The sequence below is a fragment of the Anser brachyrhynchus genome (genome assembly GCF_964034855.1).
Source record: "Anser brachyrhynchus genome assembly, chromosome: 1".
Lineage (NCBI taxonomy): Eukaryota > Metazoa > Chordata > Aves > Anseriformes > Anatidae > Anser > Anser brachyrhynchus.
The window spans coordinates 188,470,505-188,493,416 of NC_137694.1; the positions used below are offsets into that span (position 1 = coordinate 188,470,505).

Genomic DNA, 22,912 nt, shown 5'->3' on the forward strand with positions numbered 1-22,912 from the left:
TAAAGTTTTATCTAAAGTTGTTTCTAGAAACAAATTCAAGGGAAATCTTTCCTTACAGAAAAGTATGTTTTTCTTTAAAAATACCTCATCCTCCCTGATGGAACAGAAACTGGCAATTAGACATGTATGAAGAATATTCCTCTTCCTGCTGCCCTTACAGCATACCCAAACTCACTTATTACACACACGCTCTGCAAAGACTTAAAAGTGTCCATGCTGGCTGCCGTATTTCTCCCTAGATTTATTTGCATGATAAAATTTGGTCTTACATAGCCTCTGTGCAGACTGACTCTATCTGAGAGATGAGAAACTGAGTATATTTTTTCTGTAGTTTTCCCTCAGCAACTGGATGCACTGTGATGCCATGTTCCAGACTTGCAGGAGAAGACAAAGATGGCACATTAGTCTTGTGCAGAAAAGAGCAGGGCTACCTGTCACCTCTCCAGCTCCATGTTCCCCCCACTTCCCTGGCCCCAACCAGACGTAGCCCACCAGTGATGAGCCAACGTGGGAGCACTGACCCTCCGTGGTGCAACAAGAACAGAAGCTAGCACAGGGCAGCAGAGAGGCAATCCCGTGTAAGGGAAGGGAGTGGCAGCAGCGCCTCTTCCAACAGTAGCTGCTCATGTGGTTTACTTGTGATTTGAAACTGCACTTTAAGGCATGTGTTTCTGCAGAACATGAAATTGGGCCCAGACAGAAAAAAAAGCAGTCCATTACTGCAACTACTTCCTGTAATGTAAGTTTAATCTGCGCTGTGGATTCAATCACTACCAATACTGGTAAACCGTGATAACTGCTGATTGGGATGTCTTCCAGTTGCCTTCTTCCCTTTTTAATTAAGGAAACCAAATGCAAAACTACTCTGAGAAAATGCTCCATTTGCAAGTTCAAACATCCCAGTTGCATAATGTCAGAACTGATTTATTTTTTCCACATAACTTTATTCACTTCCCTTATGCATACAGATTGTGGTGCTATCTGTAATGTTCAGATCAACTTAAACTTACAAGGCCTGGAAAATCTGAAAGTGGAAAACATTCCTTTCACTCCTATGTTAGATCAATTACAGATAACATTTCATCAGCTAATACTAAGATGATGGCATAAATGTCAAGGAGCACAAGAACAGATAATTTTCCATAACTTATTACCAATGCAATATTAGAATAGTTCAGTTGGAGAGGACCTTCAAAGACCATCTAGTCCAGCTGCCTGACTTGTTCAGGGCTAACTAAAAGTTAAAGCGTGTTATTGAGGGCACTGTCCAAATGCCTCTTGAACACTGAAGGCACAGGGCATCGGCCACCTCTCTAGGAAGCCTGTCCCAGTGTCCGACCACCCTCACTACTACAATCCTTATATATTTAAATCTGTGAGAAGTTTCCACCAAAATAATACGTGAGTATTATATGTTACAGAAAGTGTTGTTTGGGTGATACTATACATGGTACATGGTAGAGATCTAAGCAAACTTAAAAACTCATTAAAAAAAATAAGTTTATAAAATTCAGACTCCTCTGCGCACACACACAAAAAAAACCATGACCTGTTAAGGCTTCTTTGTAAATATTTTCACCATGACAGCCCCTTCGACACTACTTTTACCTACCCTGTCAGCTTCTTCCGCTGTTTCTGATGGAACTTCTTTAATGATCTGGTGCAGCCTGAGCATGCTGAGAGAACTGTTTGTAGCTTGGTCTGATATAGGTACAACGCCTTCCCATATGGGATCTGTAGCAGCTGTAATAATATCGTCAGGGAAAGCATATTTTATTACCATCAGTGAGGTTGAAAAAATGACATTAGGGTATTGTCATTTGTAACATGAGGCTTATTTAATTAGATACATGAGTACTGGGAGAATTCCCCAAATGAAATACATTTGAGACAATTACTAGATACACAACATGAAGTGCTTGAGAGCTTTGATCTCCAGACACTACCTTCAACAGGTACAAGGACTTCCTTATTTGATGTAAATGGTTAACTTAGATATTTCACAATTTAGCTTGTGTAGGAAAGCCCATAATTATTATTTTTGATGGAAAATTGCTTTTCCCTTAGGATTAAATAATCAATAGCATTACTATCAGAAAAGAACTCTCTAAAAACTCAAGAATCTTTGTTGCAAAACCTTTTTGAATGTTAAAATTAAGGACTGCCATTATTATTTTTAGATAATCTCATAAAAAGCATGGAAGAATAAAGCAGTGTAGCTGTTTGTATTTCCAAAAACTGTTGTGTTAGAAGTATTCCATCTACCTCCAATAGCATTCTCCTTGGTATATCCTATACCTATACATTTTTCTCAGTAGCAAAGGTCAGTTCTTTATATTTATTTTTTTCCTTCCTGAAGTAACTTCCCATGCTAGAAAGACCAGATCCTTCCGAATTTCTCTGTACTTCAACACAGCTTTAGAGTTTGTCTTTTTGACTCATTTTTCTAAAACCTGTTTTTTTCTAAAACTCTTTTTTACAAAACTCAGGCCCTAATGCCACAGGCCAAACCATGTCTAAACATAGGGCTGGTTCTGTTTTCCAGAGGAATTCACACACTGTTTTTCCAGTCTGGAATGGCATGAAAAGATGACACCACCCTGGTTCCTTAGAAGCTGCACACAGATTTTCCGAGTCTGGTAGTGACGTAGGTGGCATCTACATAACTACTGCAGCACCGCTAAGTACAAAGCAGTACAGAAAGGCATTGGATGCTAAGATTTTGGCATTCGCATCATATAGATACCAGGAGCTTTTAAACAGGAATAGCACTAATCTGGTCCTGTGGATTCAACACACATTAGCAGCTGAAGTGCACTCCGGCAGCGCATCCTCTGACTTGATTTCCCCTGCAAGAAACCCAGGACTATGCGACTACCCACAGTGCAAACCAAAGCGTGATAAATAGGAAGAATCAAGAGCTTCACTTCGAAAGCTCATTTCTGATCTAAATTAAAATGCTACCAGGGATGCATTTATACCTTCTAACAAAACAAGGCTATCACCTGTCACAGGAACAGAGGCTGTGGTTTGGCCCAAAGGTTAACTGGAAGGAATGCCTGATGTGGATATTAACAATCACTCTTTTCTTTTTACCATGTATGGCAAATAAACTAATTTCAGAGATTTTATTCCTACCAAATGTTCAAAAAGTTTGAAATATGAACATTTACCTTGGTGATCTGAAAGCATACATGTAGCAGATACTTAAAATGGGCATATCACAAGAGTTGTTGTGTGCACCGATGAAACTGAGAAATTATTTTTAAAAGACTATTTCTAAGGAAAAAGACTGTTTATATTGCATAATACTGCAAAATTTGAAAAACAGAACCTAGCCACATCATGGAAGAATATACTCTAGATATGCCTTAGGAAAAAGCTGGAAGCTCATGTAAGAAGTGTAACACATATTTTGGAGGCTTGTGCAGCTCTTCCACTGGGGATAATCCTCATCGGAAATCTTTGTTTTGCTCAAAATCTTTTTTTGCTCAAATCTTTGTTGTTTATATGCAAAAATCACAATGCCACTTAAAGAAAAATAAAAGTTTTGATCCTGAAAACTCTACAGAAGAAAATATTTTATCCTTAACATAGTGATCAGAGTAAGCTAACCTCAGACAGGGATACACGTAGGCGATTGCAGCAAGTATTCTCCTTTGAGGTTAAAGCCAAGAAAATAATGCTCTACTCAACATTGACAGGCCCAACTTCTTGGCAGAATATACTTTCACAGTTTATTTCATTATTTAAAAAGAAGAAAAAAAGATCCTCAGACAACTTCAGGAAGGCAGACCACAGAAAGCACACAGAACACGCAGCAGAGGGTTGAGCAGGAGCATGGAAAAGCAACACAGAGGAAACACAAATAGGGGCTGCCAAACGCAGCTATGTGCACGGTAGCTGGGACTTTTTTATTTCACCAAGAATAAATCACTGAATGTTTTAATACTGATTTAGAGCAGCAAAGGTGCCTATTGCACCAGCAGCACCCAAAGCCAGGGAACCACTGAGACACCCCCTAAGCTCCCTGGCCTAACTGTGTGCAAGCCCAACACCTGCCCACACAGGAGAAAAATGTTAAACGTAATAATTATTATTAAAAAAAAAAAGAAAGAAAGAAAAAAAAAGAAAAACAGTCCCAAATCCACAGCCCTGCATCAGTGGATTCCTGGGAAAGGAATGAAGGGCAACCTTCCTCATCCCACCAGCATGAGGTGGCCAACCTCGGGGGCAGCGACAGCCACCCATCCCTACCCCTATCCCTGTCCCTGTCCCCTGGCCCCGTCTCCTTCCCTCTCCCCCTCCATGCCCCTGCCCTGTCCCTGCCCTGTCCCTGCCCCTCCCGCCATGCTCCCACCCCTCAGACACAAGCCCCGCCCCTCCCCGCCGAGCCCCGCACGCGCGCCAACTCCCAGCCAATCCGCGCCTCCCCTCTCCCACCTCCCCGCCCCCTCAGCCCAGAGGCCTCCTGGGAGCCGTAGTCCCCCGTGGGGCGGGGGCGGAACTACAAGTCCCACGGCAGCCAGCCGGGGGGGGCAGAGGGGAGGCGGCGCCATTTTGCGAGCGAGGGCCCGGCCCCGCCGCCCTCCGCACCGCCGGCCGGGGGCGCGCTGCCGGCTGAGGCGGCGGAGGACGGCCCTGAGGTTGGTCTCCTCACCCGCATGCGGCCGGGGCGGCGAGAGGGGTCGGGGAGGCCGAGCGGGAGCCGGGGGCTCCGCCTGAGGGAGGTGTGGGGTCGGGGAGGGAGCGGCTGAGGCGCGGCCCCCCCCCCCCCCTCCCCTTACCCGCAGCCAGAAAGGGGCTGTGGGGCACGGCTGCCCCGGGCAGGGCCGCTGGGCTGCGTGCTCCGCCGCCTCCGTGCCCGCAGAGAGGTGGCCGCGCAGGGAGACAGGGCCTTGCCCTCGTCTGTAAGGTCTGCTGCGTGTGCCCTTCTTGTTAACATCGGGGAAATTGTTGGGCACCTGGAAATAAGGCTGTTGTGTGCTTGATGGGGACTTCTGGGGGTTTGGCAGGTTGGTTAAAGCGGAGCCGAGTGAATCCCTTGTGCCTCCTATGTGCAACACCTACAAACGTTTTCTTACAGAACTATGACAGACCTGTGTGTCCCGTCTGCATCCCATTTAAAAGGCAAGATCATCATGTAGATTGGGCTCAGTACGTGCATGCTCAGACCGTACTGCCCTTCTTGAGAGTGCAGGTGGAAATGCTTTCACATGCAACGCCTCTGTCCCAAAGGATAGTCAGAGCGAGTCAAGGTTAGCAAAAAAGGGTATTCCTTGGGTGGCACAGTTACAGAGCTGTATCCTCCATCATTAGAGAAACTTTCATGCAGACATGCTCTCTTTTTTTGTTCCTTGTCAAAATATATGCTCTGCTTAAACCCCGTCCCAGAAGAGAGAGAAGGATAGAAACTAATAATTCAAAGTTTTTCTTCCACCCGTGTTTTTGGGTGGAGGTAAAGTAACGTTCTTGGGAGATGGAGAATAGAGATTTAAGTCATACTTTCTCCTTTGCAAAAAGGAAGAGCTGAGAAGCAGTAAAATGGTTTGTATCTCTTGAGAGGAGGAGAGACCACAGTACCCAGAGCATTGTTACACCAACTCCAAGCAAGAAGGATAGTTCCAAGGCCATGTTTCTTCCCATTCTGACATTAGCACTCTCTGCTGATTACTAAAGTTAAATATAAACTGTACAATCTTGGCTTAGATGTTTGGGAACTGAGGAAAGCAAAATTCTCTTTTTTCTTTTGTTTGTACAGTAGATGAGAAAGTGCCCAGATTAGCACCTTTTCTTGTCGGTTTTGCAAGTGAACACAAGGTGAAAAGTATTACTTACAAATCTTCCTGTGATACTTACTACCTGCAGGTCCCTTTCTGACAGAGGAGAAAAACTTTGTTTCTTGTCCAGAATGAGGAGCATGCAACATTATATTAACATTCACTCCTAGAAAGTTGAAATGTTCCAAGGTTCACAGCAGTAGAATAAACCCGCTAGTAGGAGATGTACTTACTTTATTATTTAATACTGCATTTTTAAATATTTTTTTTAATGAAAGGCTTGCTGAATAAGCTACTTAGTCACCATGTTATAAATTAAGTGCTGTTGCTTTTTATTGCATTCTGTCTACAACTTCAGAGTGCAAAGGAAAATCTAAATACACCTATTAGAGAGATGGAGAATGGATGAGGCAATGGCATGACTGGGTGTCACACTGGTCAACGCTATTTTGCTATATGTTTTCAATTGTTCTCATCCTGTCTGTCTTTTTGGAAATTACTGGTTCATTTTTATATTGTAATCCGTTTGGTGCATTGATTGCCTTTTCAGTTTGTTTTTACAAATACGCAGCTGAGTGGTTTTGGTACCTAACAAAGGTCTTTAGTTGTTCCAAAAACAGAAACATAATAACAGATTGCAGATTTAATTTTAAGTCTTTATTGAACTAGTAGCAAATCATAAATGCCATCCAGCATCTGTTTGATTGGTGTTAAATGAAATAGCTGACTCCAGTTCCCATCACAGAAAAATAATCCTTGTGACTGAAGCATTTGCATTTTCGTTGGTTGTCTTAGTGGTGGTGTGAGGCATCAGCGTGCACTGGAGTTTGGCATGTGTTTGTTCTATAGTAGAGATTTATGACACTTGGCAGATTCACATAGGTCAGTGGAGGACAGAGGTTGTTCATCGGATTTTTTTTCCCCTCCAAATATTAAATTCACATAAAAAAGCATGATTTGTGAATCAAGATATGAAGTCTGACTGCTGGACTGGTACAGCTCTAACCTGTTTCTCAGGTAAAGATGTTCAGTAGTGTGGCTATTTTGTTGAAATAAGCCTTCCAGTAGCTACTCTCTGCTTTTTTTTTTCTTGTTGAATACATTTCAGTTGTGACAGTGGAGTCTGAGGATGCCCATCATAGGCCTGAATAACTTTATTTTTATACTTAAAAATTGTTCATGCTGATAACGTGTTCATTTTTTTTCTAAGATGCTTCATGCTGAAAGTAGAGTAAGGCTCTTGGAGTGTCAGGATGAAATCCCAATTGAACCATGTTCTAAAAAAATGAAGTCAACAGAAGGGGCTTATGAGAAACTCTCTGAGGATGACAACCAGTGCTTTCAAGATGAAGTGGACCCTGACAGAACATCTAATGATTTGACACCAGTGTATGTCTCAGAAAGCCAAGGGGAACATGAAGTGCAAAAGCAAGAGGAAATACCCATGGGTGTCTTGGGAACACCGAATGAAGTGCTTCCTGAAAATAATCTACAGCTTAGTCAGCCGCTTGATTCAGAGATTGTAGAGAATATAAATCCTCCATTTGTATCAATAAACAACGCTAAAGTTGAAGAAGAGAAAGATCCTCTTACATCCAATAATGTCGATGAAGATAATATTAGAAGTAGCAGTAAAACATTCTCACTAAATAGAAGTGAATGGGATGATGAGTTCATTACAAGCAAAGAATTTATTGGCCCGATTTACAAGCCTGCTGAATGTAACAAACAGGACAAATCTGGAAGTTGTGGTGAATGTAGAAGTAGCGTGGGAGATCAGGGTGAACTGCATGAAAACAGAGATAAAAGAAAAGAGGCAAAGACGATGGAGACTGTTTCTTCTGCTGTACCAGAAATGGATGATGAACTGAACCAGTTCTACAAGGAAATTCACCAGCTGGAAAGTGAAAATTTAAACACATTTCAGGAGAAAGAAACTGAAACCTCTCAGGAGCAATATTCTGCATATAATTGCAGTCAAACATCGCAAGAGGATCATCAACGTTTATCGCTGGGCAGCCCGCGACCATTTAATGGGAATGGGCAGTGTTTCTCTGGAGAAGAGCAAAGTCAGAAAACAAGCAGTGAGCAGCAGTTTGTCATAGAAACAGGTGGCTGGAAACCTGAAAATGCCTTTAATGGACAAATAGATTCTGAGTATTGGAACAGCTCAGTGCCTGAATTCAGACCTGCCTGGCAGTCAGCGGAGTCTTTTATAGTACCTCAGGGGCTTCTTCCTCCTAGACTGAACCATCAGTCTCATTTTCAGATACTGAATTCCCTGCCACAAAAAACAAAGGCTTTCCCTTCTCAGCATGATGACTTTTCTTATGAAAATTACTGTGGTTACCGTGGAAGTAATGATACCAACTGTCATAGTCCGTTGCCTGATCCAAGTGCCAGCTATGTTGGTCATACTGATATCCATAGTGCTCAGGTCTTCAGGAATGGAAATAATGAGCAGAATGGACCCCAAAATAATGGTTTCTGTGAAACCAGAGAAGAGTGTTGGAAAGATCCAAAAATGTACAGTGTGGAAGGAATGCACAGATTTTCTTCCGTGCAGTTCCCTGAGGAAAGATTTGGTTGTGCACAGAAAGTGCTTCTAATCCTAAGAGGCCTACCTGGTTCAGGGAAATCAACACTTTCTCGGTAAGTAAAGACTTAAAGCTTGGGAAGCTTATTCAAATAAAAAATTTTAAAGAATTTTTAAAAAGTTGATCAGCAAGCATTTGGCAAACTTTGGTGTTTGTAAAATAGGCTATTAAAATGCGGTTATTTTTATTATGTGAGGACATAATGACAGTAAATATTGGAATCATATGCTTTGGAGTTTGTCTCCATTAGTAAGAGTTTCGATGAACAGAAGCTTTTTTATGTTAATTTTAAAATGTTCTTTATATCTTATTCTGAAACTCGCAGGTAGCCTAGTATGTTATGGCCTGCCTCTTTTTGTATTCTCAAATTCCTTCATTTAAAAAAAAAAAATTGGTCAAGTCTAGCAGCAGTAATTTGTCTGATCCAGAAGTATTTTTTTTATATCGATGCAGAAATCTTCAAAGACCATTAGAAAAATTTTGCTACTCTGAAAACATGCAATTTGTGTATTGCTATTTGTGTTTTCAGTGGATTGATAAAATTGTGAATAATCCCATCCATTTTTTCATACTATACGTCTGTTAAATTTATTTGTGAACAGCACACAAGAAAAGTATCATTTTGTCTGATGAAGATACTTGTTGAAGTCTCTGACAGAGTTAAAAGTAGGTGCAAACTCCAGCTTGGATTTTCAGTAACTTTTTGCCTAGTGTAAAAAGCACATGGGTTGGCATAGAACACAGGCCCTGTCCGTAGTAAATGAAAACAGGTTTCTCCTGCATACGAGAAAAGAAGTTACAATATCAGTATTTACTGATCGAGCTTCATCAAGGTACTGTCCAACACGAATGGGATGTCTTTTGTGGTTATGTTCTGTTGTATGCTAGTAGTCTGTTAAATAGACAAGTGGTCATGTTCTCCCTTGTTTTTTGGTTTTTTTTTGTATAAGGGAGTAACATTACCATGTGTTTTTTTCCTGATATTTAGGGGACTTTATCATAGAAGAATATCTATGAGAAATTTCTGACTCACATATTTGTATAACTTTAACATTCTCTAGTCACCTGTAGCTCTATTTTGCAAATGTACATTTTTAAAGCTGCATGTGCCTGTGTGTGTATTATTACAATAATTATTATATGTTAAAATAATTTCTTAAATATGCAAAAACACAGAAAATTAAAAAAAAATAAAACTTGGAACGATATTGCTTCATTCAGTGTAGGAATTGGATGTTACCAAATATGTTGCTATTTAATGTTTTCCATGTTTTCTGTGCTGAATGGTCTTTGAATCTTTCTCTAAGCATGTTGTTCATATTAACTGAAAGATCCTGCATACCTTCAGGCTTTTTTTGGTGAATATATTCCTGCTTCTTCATCTCCTTTTTGTAAGACAAATTACTAATTTCATTTAGCAGATGGGAAGGTGGGCACTATGAGATCAGGGTCAACCATAGTCACGGAATTTGGGTGCAGAATTTGAACTGTGCAGGACTTGTTTTTTAATGTATTCAACTGCATGCAATTTCATGTGTTCAAAGCTTGCGTTCAATTGCTAATTCCCATGAAATCATGTCCCAGGGTCTCAGGTACCATGGGGTGGGCTGAAGGGAGAAAGGAGAAAAAATTGTAGCATCATAGAGTTCTGTAAGTGCAGGCTAGGACAGCAAATACAGTTCTGTGGACTCATCATTACCCAAAGGTATCTTGGCAGTCTTGGCATCTTTAGCACCTTCAGACAAACCTCTGCTGCTTGTGCTAGCAAAATGACCGTATTGGAAAAGCAGAAAATTGACATCATCTTTATGGGTCAGTAATAGAAGGGAACGAGTTGCATCTTGTAAGTGGATTTCCCAAGTATATAATGACGACAGAGCAGTCGTGAGACCCAGGAATCATGAATTCCAGTCTGCTTTTTTTTTTTTTCCAAGCTGTGGGTTTGTAAGTATAGGCACTTTTCCTCCTGCTCCCAAACTTGATATCTATGTCCTTAATCTTCTAATGAAGTCTACATTTTGCTTTGACTCTGTCATTACACCTGCTTGGAATTACAGGCATGCTTCTTGGCAGGAACTTCTGGAGGTCACCTAGCCCATTCTTCTGCTTAGAACAGAACTGTTGCCATCACTGGATCAGACCAGTTGTGTTTCTCTAGCCTGACCTTGACAACTTGCAAGTACCGTGTCCAGTCTCTCAAAACTCTGGTGCTCATAGGTCATATCCCCTTAACAATCTTGGTAGCCATTTTGCTCAACCCTTTCATATTTTTCAATGTGACTTTTTAAGTAGGAAGTCTCAAACTGGACCCAGTATTTCAGCATCGACCGCACAAGAAACAGGTAGAGGGGGGGTGGTGGCTTCCATTGAGCCACTTTTTCCATTGGCCGCTCTTTCCCTAATACAGCCCAGCATGTGGTTTGCTCTTCTTTTGTGGAGAGTACGCTGTTGGTTCATCTTCAGTTTATGTACTATAATCCTCAGGTCTTTTCAGTAAGGCTGCTCAAGGAGTTGCTTTCCATCCTGTACTGATGCGTAGGTTGCTTTTGCGCCAGGTGGAGAACTTGGCACTTTTCCGTGTCGAGCTTCATGATGTTTCACTTAGCCCAGTGCTCAGATTTCTGTGTCCTCCTGGCTAGAAGCCCTAATGCTCAGTATGTCCGGCCTCCCCACCAGTTTGGTGTCATCTGCAAGTTCTCTGCCTCATCATCCAGGTTAATGGTGAGGATACTGAAGAACTTGGTTCCACGATCAGCCCCTGGTGTACTCTGCACATACTCACTGGAAGTGTCAGAAGCCTTAATGCTTTCAAAGAACATTGCAGTCGTTGCTCTGTCCTCATCCACAAAGCCAGTTGCTCCATCAGAGTGCAGTCTGGTCTGGCCAATAAAGCAAAATTTACTTGTTGTAAACCCTCCTTGACTCTTCCTGACTCCCTTGATTTCCTTCTGAAGTTTGGAAGTGGATTCCAAGAGGGTGCACTCCGTGGTTCTACCAGAAGCTGAAGTTAGGTGAGTTTGAGCAGCCTCTAGTTCCCTTGTTCCCTCTCTTTACTTCCCTTGAGTAGGGGCATAGCATTAGCCTTTTCCTGGTCACTGGGGATTTCCCCTGATCTCCTTGATTTATTGCATACGTTCACCTGACCTAGACATCACAGCCTCCTGAGATTCATTCCAGTTCCCATCTATTTATCCATCTACTTTCCTGTTTTACCCCAAAACTGGAAACAGCTCTTACCCAACTATAGATTTTGGTCTGTGCCTAACAGCTTTGCTTCGGCCCTAAAATTCGAAGTGGATTTCTCAGCTCCTTCTTCTTCCCCCTTTTCTCCCTAGATTCATTTTCTTGTCCCAGTTTCAGCTGGTAGTATTGTCTCATGCCCAGGATAATCGTACCATTTTCTTCCTTGCACTTCACTCTTTTGCCTTGTCCCTGTTTCCTAGCCCTGCTGCCAGTTGCAAGTTGTTCGTTCCAGCTTGTACCACTCTGCTGCCCACATCCTTCATATTTTAAGCCAGTCTTGTTCCTTCTCTTGCCATGCTTAAGTTTGTGCTAGGAGAAATGCAATTTACAAGAAAACAAGTGCATGTACTTCGCCAGATACCACTTCCTCGATCCAAAGCATCTCCAAGAAAACCTTGGAATAATGTCATGTGAGAAAAATGCTGTATTTCTTCCTTCGTTTTGGAAGTGATTGACAACTTAAAAAATTCCTAAACCAATTTGACCAGATAGACACCCAGCAATGGTATCTTTAGGCCAAGTAACAAAAGTCTGCTAAAATTTTAAGTAGTTGATAATGTGATTTTATAATGTGAATGCCATAGGGAGAAGTTACAAAATATAGAATTGGATTTTTAGGATATTTTGCAACTAGAATTGGCATCAATTTCAGTTCACATTTCTCCATAAAAATACCTCAACATGAATTTGAAAAAAAGTTTAATGAAGTTGAAAGAACAAAATATTCATGTCATTTAAGAAGTACATTTGAAATTAAATCTGTTTCTAGGTGTTTAAGCAAGTAGTCAACTTCTTCTGGGGCTGTTCTTCCAGAAAGCTGAACCTATGGATCTCTGGAACGGCAAAGTTAAAAGAATATTTACAGCTGAACGTAGAAGCACTTGTGTGCTATTGTTTCTAATTATGCAGTTCTTTAAAAACATGGTTTGTAACAGTGTTTAAAGCATCATTTACATAATTTAGTACTACTACAGATTTTAAAGTAGTATTTAGTTACAGTCTAGTTCATTCTCTATGATGTTAGCTATTTTAAATAGATAAATTATTCGATTCTAAGATTATTCTTGATTATAAAATCATCTTTGAAAGCAGGCTAACTGGAATGCAGCTTGGGGAGCTGTTTAAAGAACTGAAATTAAAGCAGGATTTGTGCATGTTTGTACATGCTGGAAAAAATACATATTAGCTTGCTGACTAGTTCTCAAATGAACATTTTGGTTTCCAGGTGAGTTTGGTGTGTAGAGCTAATACCTTCTGTTAGATCAACTAGCATGTCTAGGAAAAGTAAGTGAGCTGCTTTAATTTTGGTATCTGCTGTAATGTCACTGCCCCACTGTGTTCAATTGCAGGGAATGGATAGGACGAACAGGCAGGTGTACAGCACTTGGGTAATACTGCTGCTCATTTCGGGCACGTGCACGTATCGATACTGACTGATCTGTAATTTGACTTGCATGTTAGAAATGTATTTATCTTCCCTGGTTTTCCTTCTCTGTTTTGCAGAATTGGGACCATCTCTTCATGGTGTTGGGTAGTAATGGTTTTCTTTGCACAGATGTGCTTCATGTTGCTTCTGTTTGAGTTCATGAGCCTTGGATAAATTTTATTTCCAAGTCTTACAACTTACAAGTGTGTAAATTGTTCCATATGATGTTGACAAGTGTGTTTGTGTTTAAAATTTTACTAAATTTTACTGAAAGGGTGAGGATTTCATTCCTCTGGTCTCTTTGGTAGTCAGTCTGCCTCTCCAGTTATTTGGTTTCAGGATTACTCTTGCAAATATAGTTTAGTGTATTACATCTGTTACATTGGTTCTATAGGTTCATAAATTGCTTTGTATCCTGAGCTTTGAGGAACCATAACAAAATATTTCAAGAATAAACTTTGCTGATGGACTTGCAAGATTGCCAAACCATGGTCACAGTGTTTCTTTATTGAAGTCTGGAAAATGCAAGAGAGGGATTTGAGTAAGCGAATTATTCTACACAATGCTGAGCAGTTCCTAGAAACACAAATGAACACCCCATTAGTCACTGCGCCTTGATTCACCAGTTCACATATATCCCTACAGAAACTGGGCAGTCAGGCTCCTGGAAGCTGCAGGGGTGTGCCTGCGGGTACTCAGCTAGCAGAGGAACCGTGTCACAGCTGTGTTATCTCTGTGATTAGGTGTTGGGGTTTAACCCGGCCGGCAGCTAAGCACCACGCAGCCGTTCGTTCACCCTCTCCCATCCCTCTCTGGGATGGGGGAGAGAATCAGAAAGAAATGAAAGCCGGTGGGTTGAGATAGAGACAGTTTATTAGGATAGGAAAGAAAATACTACCACTACTAACAGTACTACTACTAATACTGTGTACAACCAAGTGATGCACAATGCAATTGCTCACCACCTGCTGACCAACACCCAGCCTATCCCCGAGCAGCCGGCCCCCCACCCCGGCCAGCCACCCCTATATATTGTTCAGCATGACGCCATATGGTATGGAATACCCCTTTGGCCAGCTGGGGTCAGCTGTCCTGGGTCTGTCCCCTCCCAGCTCCTGCTGCACCCCCAGCCTGCTCGCTGGCAGGAGAGAGCGAGAAGCTGAAAAGTCCTTGGCTTGGTGTAAGCACTGCTCTGCAACAACTAAAACATCAGGGTGATATCAATATTATTCTCATCCTAAATCCCAAACACAACACCATACCAGCTACTGGGAGGAAATTTAACTCTATCCTAGCTGAAACCAGGCCATTAGGGCACATGGTCCTTACTCTGTAATATGCACATGCATTCAGCACCCAAGAAGTGAGTGGGAAAGATGGATCTAGTTGTTTCAGGTACTATTAACAACAGGTGTAGAATACTGTGAGTAAGAAGATTGGCCCATGTGTGAAGAAATAATGGTGAGGTTACTTAATGAATACAAATTCCTGTTAAATACTTCATACAACAGAGGAATCAATTAAAAAGAAAAAGTTATTTTTTATGCTGTATGAGTTACTGGTGCCATTTTATCTGCTTAAAAAAAAAATCCTTATGTGCTCTCCTAAACCAGTGTAATATACATCCTACCAAAAGGCAAAGACTCTAACAAAAATATTGAACAATCCCAACAAGGTGGCTGTACTTTTGGTGTATCATGCTCTGCTTTCTGAAACAGCACTGCTCTTTATTCTGAGGGAAACTTCTACTCTGGAAAAGAGAAAAAGCAAAAAGGAAAAAAAAAAACAGCTTGTGTGCTTCTTTGATCATGTTACTTGACAGATGCATTATTCATAGATTCTTCCGTTCCCCAGTAATTTTAATTTTGTTACAAATCTGTGTTTTAAAAGCAAAAATAATCATCAACTTAATTGTAGGACAATAAATATGTAGGAATTTAATTAATATACAGTACAGTGTTTTGTTGGTTATTTTTTGTTAAGCAAAACTGGATGTTTTTTTCCTTTTGAGTTTTTAATGAAGATCACTAGCTTTGTAACTGATGTAATGTTAGGCCATTCACAGGCTTTAAACTATGGTCTCTAACAGGTCTACTGTTGCTATCTTTTGCCACGTAAACATCTCAAATCCTTGTGAAATTAAACTTAAGTAGCTCTTCCTGCAGCTATTCATGGGAAAGCTTGGTGACTGAGAACTAACATCCATTTATTCCCCCAGGTTATTTGGAATTTGGCCAGTTCTCTTCCCTTCCTGGCACCTCAGCAGCAGCAGCACATCACACATAATGCTAATACAGTTTATTTTTTGTAGCCTTTGGGTACGTTGCCTGTTTCCCAGTCTGAGTAGCTGCCTAAATTTCCATAGGGCAGCAGAACCTGAGTGTTTCAATGGGCTGGAAATGCTCTGGGGTGCTGAGTGCCTGTTGGCTGTTTACAAATTTAAATAGAGTATAGAATATAAAAACTGTCAAGGAGATCAGACTGTGGATCTGTAGATCTGACTTTAAACAGAACTGTGCTGTTGTCTCAGTTTTACAAGGTTTTCCTTGATATGAAAAAACCCTATCTTAAATTTCTTGTCATCCTTTATTGAAACTACAGTTCTGCAAGACATGTTAACCCATGGAGCTGCTGCTCTGCCAGGGGTGGTCTGCATTGATCCTGAACCACTTTTCTTGTGTCATCTTTTTGGGCTTTTCCTTGAATAGGCTCAACTGCTAAAGTTTCAGAAAAGCAGCATAGGAAAAAAAAAATGAGAAAAGGTCACTTTCTTCTGGGTATAGTGAATGCCAGTGGCTTGTAGATGCCAGGCTTCTCTCCGTTGATGAGAATGTGGATGTGAGTAAGCTTTTGTGGCCAGGACTGGGGGATAAAACGTAGAGCTGGAATAAAAGAGTATAGGATATTGAAGAAACACACATGCTCTCCTGTACTCCTGACTTTCATTAGTGGGACAATGCTGAAAGGTTATTATGATCTTATACTTTTCCCCGAGAACAGGGAAATTGCTGTAAACATGAGTAGCTTGCTTTTGCTGTTCATGTTCAACACATATTGTATCTGCAGGTAGCATGGACAGAGATCAGAGGAGGGTATATTTAGGAGAAGGATTTAAGCATCCGCTTCATTTCTCAGCTGTATCCAGATTCCATGGTCAGATTGGTTCCTAGAGATAATTACAGATGAGAATTGATATAGAAAATGTTAGTAAATGCAATAAATGACCATGAGGTGCTCAGAACCTTTTGTAATAGAACCATAAAGTAGGTGGCTACAAACTTCTTTTAAAGATGGTGAGGAAAAAACAACAAAGAGGGGAGCAGTTGAGAGGGGGGGAAAATATACTTTAAATGGGAATTTGTATTGGAAATACTCATAACTATACTTTTATAAACCATTTTATAGTTTGACATTTGCAAGAGGCTCAGGAATGGGGCACAGATAAATATATTTTAGCTATATTGTTTGTGTGCGTGTTTTCTGTCTGAAAAATAAAAGTTTTAATATTTTTGTGTTTACCTTTGTTCAACAGTATTCTGCTTGGTGAAAGCTGTGATGGCATTGTACTCAGCACCGATGATTATTTTCGTCAACAAGATGGATATATGTATAATGTCGTTCAGCTTGGTGATGCCCATGACTGGAACCAGAAGAGAGGTTTGAATGCATTAAAGGAATTCTATTAAATTATGTTTTTATTTAGAGGATAAAAATATAGCATGACATGCATGGGTTAATGGTCTGACTGATAAGGAGCATATATAAAAAAAAAGGTGTAAGTATAGGAGTGTAGATATATATATAAGTATAGGAGAATATGTATTTTAAATTTTTGTTACATTTTAATGAGTATATATGTATATTTACATTAGATTCTGAAATTGTGGAAGGTTCAGAGTTAGAAGAACAAAATCTCTTTTTCTGTGCTATGACCTGCTGATTAGTTACATTTGATACTAGTATCCAGATGTCAGAATTGAGCCTTTTTAATGCTGGCAACAGCAGAATATCCTTTTTTTTTTTTCCTGTATATTTCCTGATGTGTGGTTCATCCAAGATTCATGGGAGAGTTTTTCTGAGGAAAATTCTAGTATACTTCTGTAGATTAACAGCTTTGATAAGATATCTTTCTAAATACTTAGCAGTCTACAAGGATTTGATTTAATTGGTAAAGGAATAGGTACCTGGGGTACAAAGGATAGGGGACAGACTGATTCTCACTCTTTCTCTCATTGTAAAATCTCATTATATGTTTGATCTGTTCCAAAGAGTGGACAAACCAAGCAACTCCATTGCCTGTGAACGCAGCTTAATCTCTCTGCTTTTAGTGTCTCAGACAGAAGCTTCCTTCCCATCATAAGAGGAATCCTTTTTTGCATCAAAAGATATGGAGATCCAAGGAAAAGAATCTGCAGGATAGGAATTAGCAATATTCTCCCTTTTTCTTCCACATCCTCACCCTAATAAAAAAAAATACGCTGGGGAAAATTTATGAATGAACAGTGCAAGAATTTCGTAGAGCAATTATTAGAACTGTAAAAATTGTAAAAAAGCACTTTTGATGTTGGAGTGCAGCAATAGTAAGTATTTGAAATGGAGTTGCTTGTAGAAGTCAAAGGAGCAAAAGAGCTGCTAACAGCAGTTTCCCGATGAGAGGTCTCAGTACGTCACAAATGCAAGACCGCCAAACAGATCTCACTTGGTAGTGGCTTCTGGCTGTTTCTGGCTAGACCTTAAGATCTGTCCAATTCTGTATCATTTAGTTCTGCAGTGTTTTTGATAACCAGAACGCTACATCATTCAGGGATTTTGGTAACTAGAACAAGAACAGCTGTGCCCTGTTGCATAGAACGCCTCTGCTGCAGAAGTCTCTGTCCTGAAGTACTTCAGGATCCTGTGCTTTCATTTCTTTGTGGATCCTTGAAATACATGAAATAACTTCAGGGGAAAAGATGCTAAGGACTCCTTTCTGATGATTAGGTCTAGACTGAAGTTTTATGTCGGTTATGTCAGCTGCATAGGTTATCTATATGTTTGCTAACATTCATAAGATGAAATACTTACCTAGAGCTGTATAGCTCTAATGTCAGAACCATGGAGAAGGCAAGAATTTCCTTTTTTCACTAATAAGAAAATTATTCATTTAAAATTATCCTCCTTCTCTTTTTGGGGTGGGGAGGAGTGAATCTATAATACAGTATCTGTGAGAAAAAATTAGTTAAAAGTGAGACCCATTAGGAAAAACGTATTTTATATGAACAGAATTTAAAACCTTTATTTTTTTTTTTTACAAGACAGTGAATAACATGTCCTTGATACTAAAGCACATATGCATTTAATTTGAAGCTTGTTGGGTCAGCTATACAAATATTAGGAAATGTTAGAATTAATTTGCCATTGTGAAGTTAAATGTGAAATCAGTCTCACTCTTACAGGGTTTTAGGCCCTTAAAGTTCACTTTTCTGTATTTGTTAAGCGTCTCTTACTGTAGTTCATCCTTTTACTGGTAACCTGTGGCTACCTTTAACATGTTTGTAATGTTCTTGACGGGTCCAGTTAGGTTTTAACTGCTTTTTTTTTTGATGGTGACTAATCAGTTACCTTTTTTTTTTTCCCTTTTAAACAAAACTTTACCTAAGGAGTTACATCAGCATACTGTGCACTCTAGCACTAAAATCCAGAGTTAAAATAAGAGAGGAGAATAATCTAAGGTAGTTGTAGCTGTAATTCAATCTTTCTTCGAAAGCTTTTGTAAATTATGTCCCCATTATCTTCATTACCAAATTGGCTATTTTCTTGCTGCCTCTGTGAATTTTTTCTGAATTGCCTCTTTCAGGATTTTTCCCTTGCTTCTGACAGCCTGTCAGTTTTCTTTTCTAGATTCATGTCTGAGTGTAGTGGGTTTACGTGGCAAGGTTTTGGTAGCAGGGGGCCATAGGGGTGGCTTCTGCGAGAAGAATCCAGAAGCTGCCCCATGTTAGGTAAGGGCCCCACCGCTGGCCAGAGCCAGGCCAATAAGCGATGTTGTTTGCACCTCTGTGAGAGCATATTTAAGACAGGGAAAAAAAAACTGCTGGGGAACAGCGGCTGGGAGAGAGAGAGGAGTGAGAAACAGCCTTGCCAGGAGCCAAGGTCAGTGAAGAAGGAGGGGGAGAGGTGCTCCACGCGCCGGAGCAGAAGTCCCCTGCGGCCCGTGGAGAGGCCCCTGGTGGAGCAGGCTGTCCCCCTGCAGCCCACGGGTCCCACACGGAGCAGATCTCCACGCTGCAGCCCGTGGAGGAGCCCCCGGTGGAGCAGGTGGATGTGGCCTGGAGGAGGCTGCGGCCCATGGAGAGCCCCCACAGGAGCAGGCCCCGGGCCGGAGCTGCAGCCCGTGGAGAGGAGCCCACGCAGGAGCAGGGGGTCTGGGGGGAGCTGCCGCCCGTGGGGGACCCGTGCTGGAGCAGTTTGCTCCTGGGGGATGGACCCCGTGGTACGGAGCTGTGTGGGAGCAGTTCTTGAAGAGCTGCGGCCTGTGGGCAGCCTCCGCAGGCTCCGTTCGGGGAGGACGGCATCCCGTGGGAGGGACCCCATGGGGAGCAGGGGCAGAGAGTGACTGTGAAGGGGTGGTGGTGATGAAGTGCTATGGACTGATCGCAGCCCCCATTCCCCCGTTCCGCTGCGCCGCTCGGGAGGAGGTGGAAGAGGGCAGATGGGGGGAAGGCATTTTTGGTTTCTTTCCTTTGTTTCTCACTTCTCTAGCTTGTTAGTAATAGGCAGTAAATCTTACTATCTCCCTTTGCTGAGTCTCTTTTGCCCGTCACGTTTATTGTTGAGCGATCTCCCTGTCCTTATCTCAACCCTTAAGCTCTTTGTGTTGTATTTTCTCCCCCTTCCTCTTTGAGGAGGGGAGTGAGAGAGCGGCTGTGGTGGAACTCGGCTGCCCACCCGAGTAAAACCACCACACTGAGAAAGATCATTTGTGCAACGTTAATGAAACCAGGGCAATATATTCTTCAGTTTTTATGGCTTTCTCCACTGATTCTTAGTGCTCTGTTGTAACATACTTTATATTTGCTTTTTCTCTCCCTACCATCTACATAGTTACTTCCCAGACTCTTTTTATGTAGTTTCTTCCTATTGTGTGGATTGATTCCATCAAGAAAAATCTACAATAACTTTTTTCTCAGCAATAATTCTACAATAACTTAGGGTTGTTTTTTAGTTTGTTCGTTAGTTTTGTTTCCTTCGGATCTCCTCTTTATTCAGTGTACAAACTGAACACTATTTGCTGAATGGGCATGTATTTAACAGATGTCTTGGATTTTTTTATAATCCTCAGTACTTGTTACTAACTTTTCATTTAATATATACTATTTTAACTCTGTTTACTGAAACATTCTTAATTCTCCTGGAAACTTTTTTTTTGTATGACGGTAATCTCAGTGTTTTAAGCTTTTAAGGTATTTCATTCATTTCATCTGGTTCATCATCTTAACTTTCTTGTGAGGACTAGCGGTTTTAAATTGATTTTTTTTTGGCAAGCTGAGACACAGTTGCTAAAAATATCTTCCTATTTTGGACGCCAGACTTAGCAATTTAGACATTCTCTTCGGGATGTGTAGTAGTAATAGAACTTCATATATTCAGAATAAATTTTCACTGTCTTCATATTCATATGAGTTCATATCACTTCTCTAAATGATATTTGTAACTTTTTAAGTTGGACAGCCAAAAAATGAAGCTCATGTAAAGTAGTGGCCACTTGGTATGTTCAAGAACATTCACCAAAAGGTGATCCTTCTTCATTTGCAGTCATGCTGATTTAGCAGGATGTGTGATGTCTTTGTATGAAGGCTACATATTTCTTAGCATTTTGCTGGGGAAGAACTGCAATACCTAACCACAGTTCCCAGTTATGAATGTACCATGTGCTGCTGGTAAAGCTGGAACTTGGATATGGTTTTGTGCTGGTGATCTCTGTATTAACGCTCGGCAGGCCACATACTTTGAGCAACTGTGTTGCGTGGCTTTGACTTTACGCTTCTTGTTTATCCCTTTGTATCAATTCACCATCACCTTGTTTCTATGTTCCTGGTTTCATTTTTCTTACCTTTTTGCTCCTACTACTTTCCATTTCCATCTCTACCTCTCAGTACTTTGAATCTTGTTCTTAGAACAGTGTGTTTCAGTCAGACTATTGCAAAACAATTCTTGCATTCACCATTTTATTTGAGTTACATAATTGTTTATTTACATGCACTAATTTGAATTACATAACTGCTTATTTACGTGCACTGTTTTTCATTGCAGCAAAGCAAGCAATGGAGCAGGGAAGATCTCCAGTTATAATAGACAACACTAATACTCAAGCCTGGGAGATGAAACCATATGTGGAAGTGGTAGGTTTTGTTGTGAAATCATACCATCTGTTACAACCTCGCACATTTACCTTCACATGTGATAAGCTGGTCTGCTTTGTGTGAGACCATTTTCCTTACTCAAATTTCCGAAGAGAGACAGCTTATTGATACAATCAGTAACTGGCAATAGTCCAGAACAGTTTTAGGACAGACTTGATCTAATCTGCTTAGCGTGGAGTGAAAGCTAAGACAGGTTTGGGGGCAAGTGAAATTCAGTGTGCTACTATTGTAGAGTTAACTACATCCATTTATTATACTGGTCTACAAACCTGTTATAGTCATTACTATTCATATTTTATATAATTATGATACTCATATGAAACATTTTTCTTTGCTTGCTGCAGGCTCTAGAAAAGGGATACAGAGTGGAGTTCCACGAGCCAGATACTTGGTGGAAGTTTGATCCTGAAGAATTAGAAAAGTAAGGTTTATATTACAGAAATCATTGTACTTGTATGTATATGAGACACAGACAAACAGATTTGCCCGTTTATATATATATTTAAGGGGTTTATATTTTATCCAGTATCTTATTTTTTTCAAATGTGTAACTACTAGTAGAAAATATATTTTATTTAAGTATGCATTTTGAGTTGTACCTTCAAATAGAAGTGTTACGGATATCAAAAGAGGTCCTGTCTTGTTAGCCCAAAGTAGTCAGTATTAAAACTTTGTTGCATGCGAGTAGAAAAAGTGATTGAACAGTGTTGTGCTTCTGTTGTATTGAATGATTTAAGTTATCCTGAGAAACTTTTTGTTAAAAAACACTGAAGACAAGAAATAGAAGACAAAGGGAAATTATGCATTCAATTAAGAGTGCATAAGTGCCTTGTTGTGTCTACTTTTTTGGATGTCTTAGTGCCAGGGAATAGTAGTCCGTTCCTAATCAGTGAAGGTTAAAAAGAAAGTTTGTGTTTTAGGTGGTTCTATTGCAGGATTTTGTGAAATTGTTCCCAGTCTTGAGAGGGTCTGTTGTAGAGTACTGTTGGACATTGGTTATTGGTCGTGTGCGTTGTGAGAGCATCTGGAAAGTTGTTTATTATTCCTGGTTAACTTTTCTTTTGGCTCAGGTATATATATCTGCTTTTAGGAATCTGCGAGGTACCAACCCCACTTAGGGAAATTTGTGTTTGAAATGCAGTGTAATGCTTTCACGGTTGATCCCAAGGAGTTCTCTTGCTGATTGTAATTTTACATGCTTCCAACTGACTTGGCTTTTGTCATTGTTTCAGCTTTGTAGAATAGCCCCTACAAACCACCAAGTATGTTTGTGTAATACATATATTACTTACTTAGACTTTATTCTGCATTCTCTATAAATCTTTTAAAGTTGTCATCTTTTTCTCCTAAGCTGACGCTAATTTATTCTTAGAGATGGAGTTCTCTCACTGTTGGATGAATTTTTTTAAGTTTTTCTAGTTACGGTGCGGAACTGCTACGTTAGGCAGAAAGCCGTCTTGGGAA

The 22,912-nt window shown here is 40.6% G+C and overlaps 1 protein-coding gene across 9 annotated transcripts in view; it reads left to right on the forward strand.

Annotated features, from left to right (window-relative positions):
• The first annotated feature begins 4,450 nt into the window (after positions 1 to 4,450).
• N4BP2L2 (NEDD4 binding protein 2 like 2) overlaps positions 4,451 to 22,912 on the forward strand; it is a 48,628-nt gene continuing 30,166 nt past the window's right edge. For 2 of the 9 annotated variants that reach the window (XM_080577418.1, XM_080577421.1), the window contains exons 1-5: positions 4,475 to 4,646; positions 6,991 to 8,432; positions 16,579 to 16,703; positions 21,339 to 21,427; positions 21,793 to 21,869. In XM_080577418.1, coding sequence (XP_080433544.1) covers positions 6,991 to 8,432; positions 16,579 to 16,703; positions 21,339 to 21,427; positions 21,793 to 21,869 — 1,733 coding nt within the window. In that variant the 5' untranslated portion in view covers positions 4,475 to 4,646. Of the gene's footprint in view, positions 4,647 to 5,086; positions 5,259 to 6,990; positions 8,433 to 12,969; positions 13,009 to 13,123; positions 13,375 to 16,578; positions 16,704 to 16,730; positions 19,179 to 19,199; positions 19,344 to 19,373; positions 19,724 to 21,338; positions 21,428 to 21,792; positions 21,870 to 22,912 lie in introns of those variants that run through there. The other 7 variants (XM_080577419.1, XM_080577424.1, XM_080577420.1 and 4 more) reach the window with 7 other exon arrangements.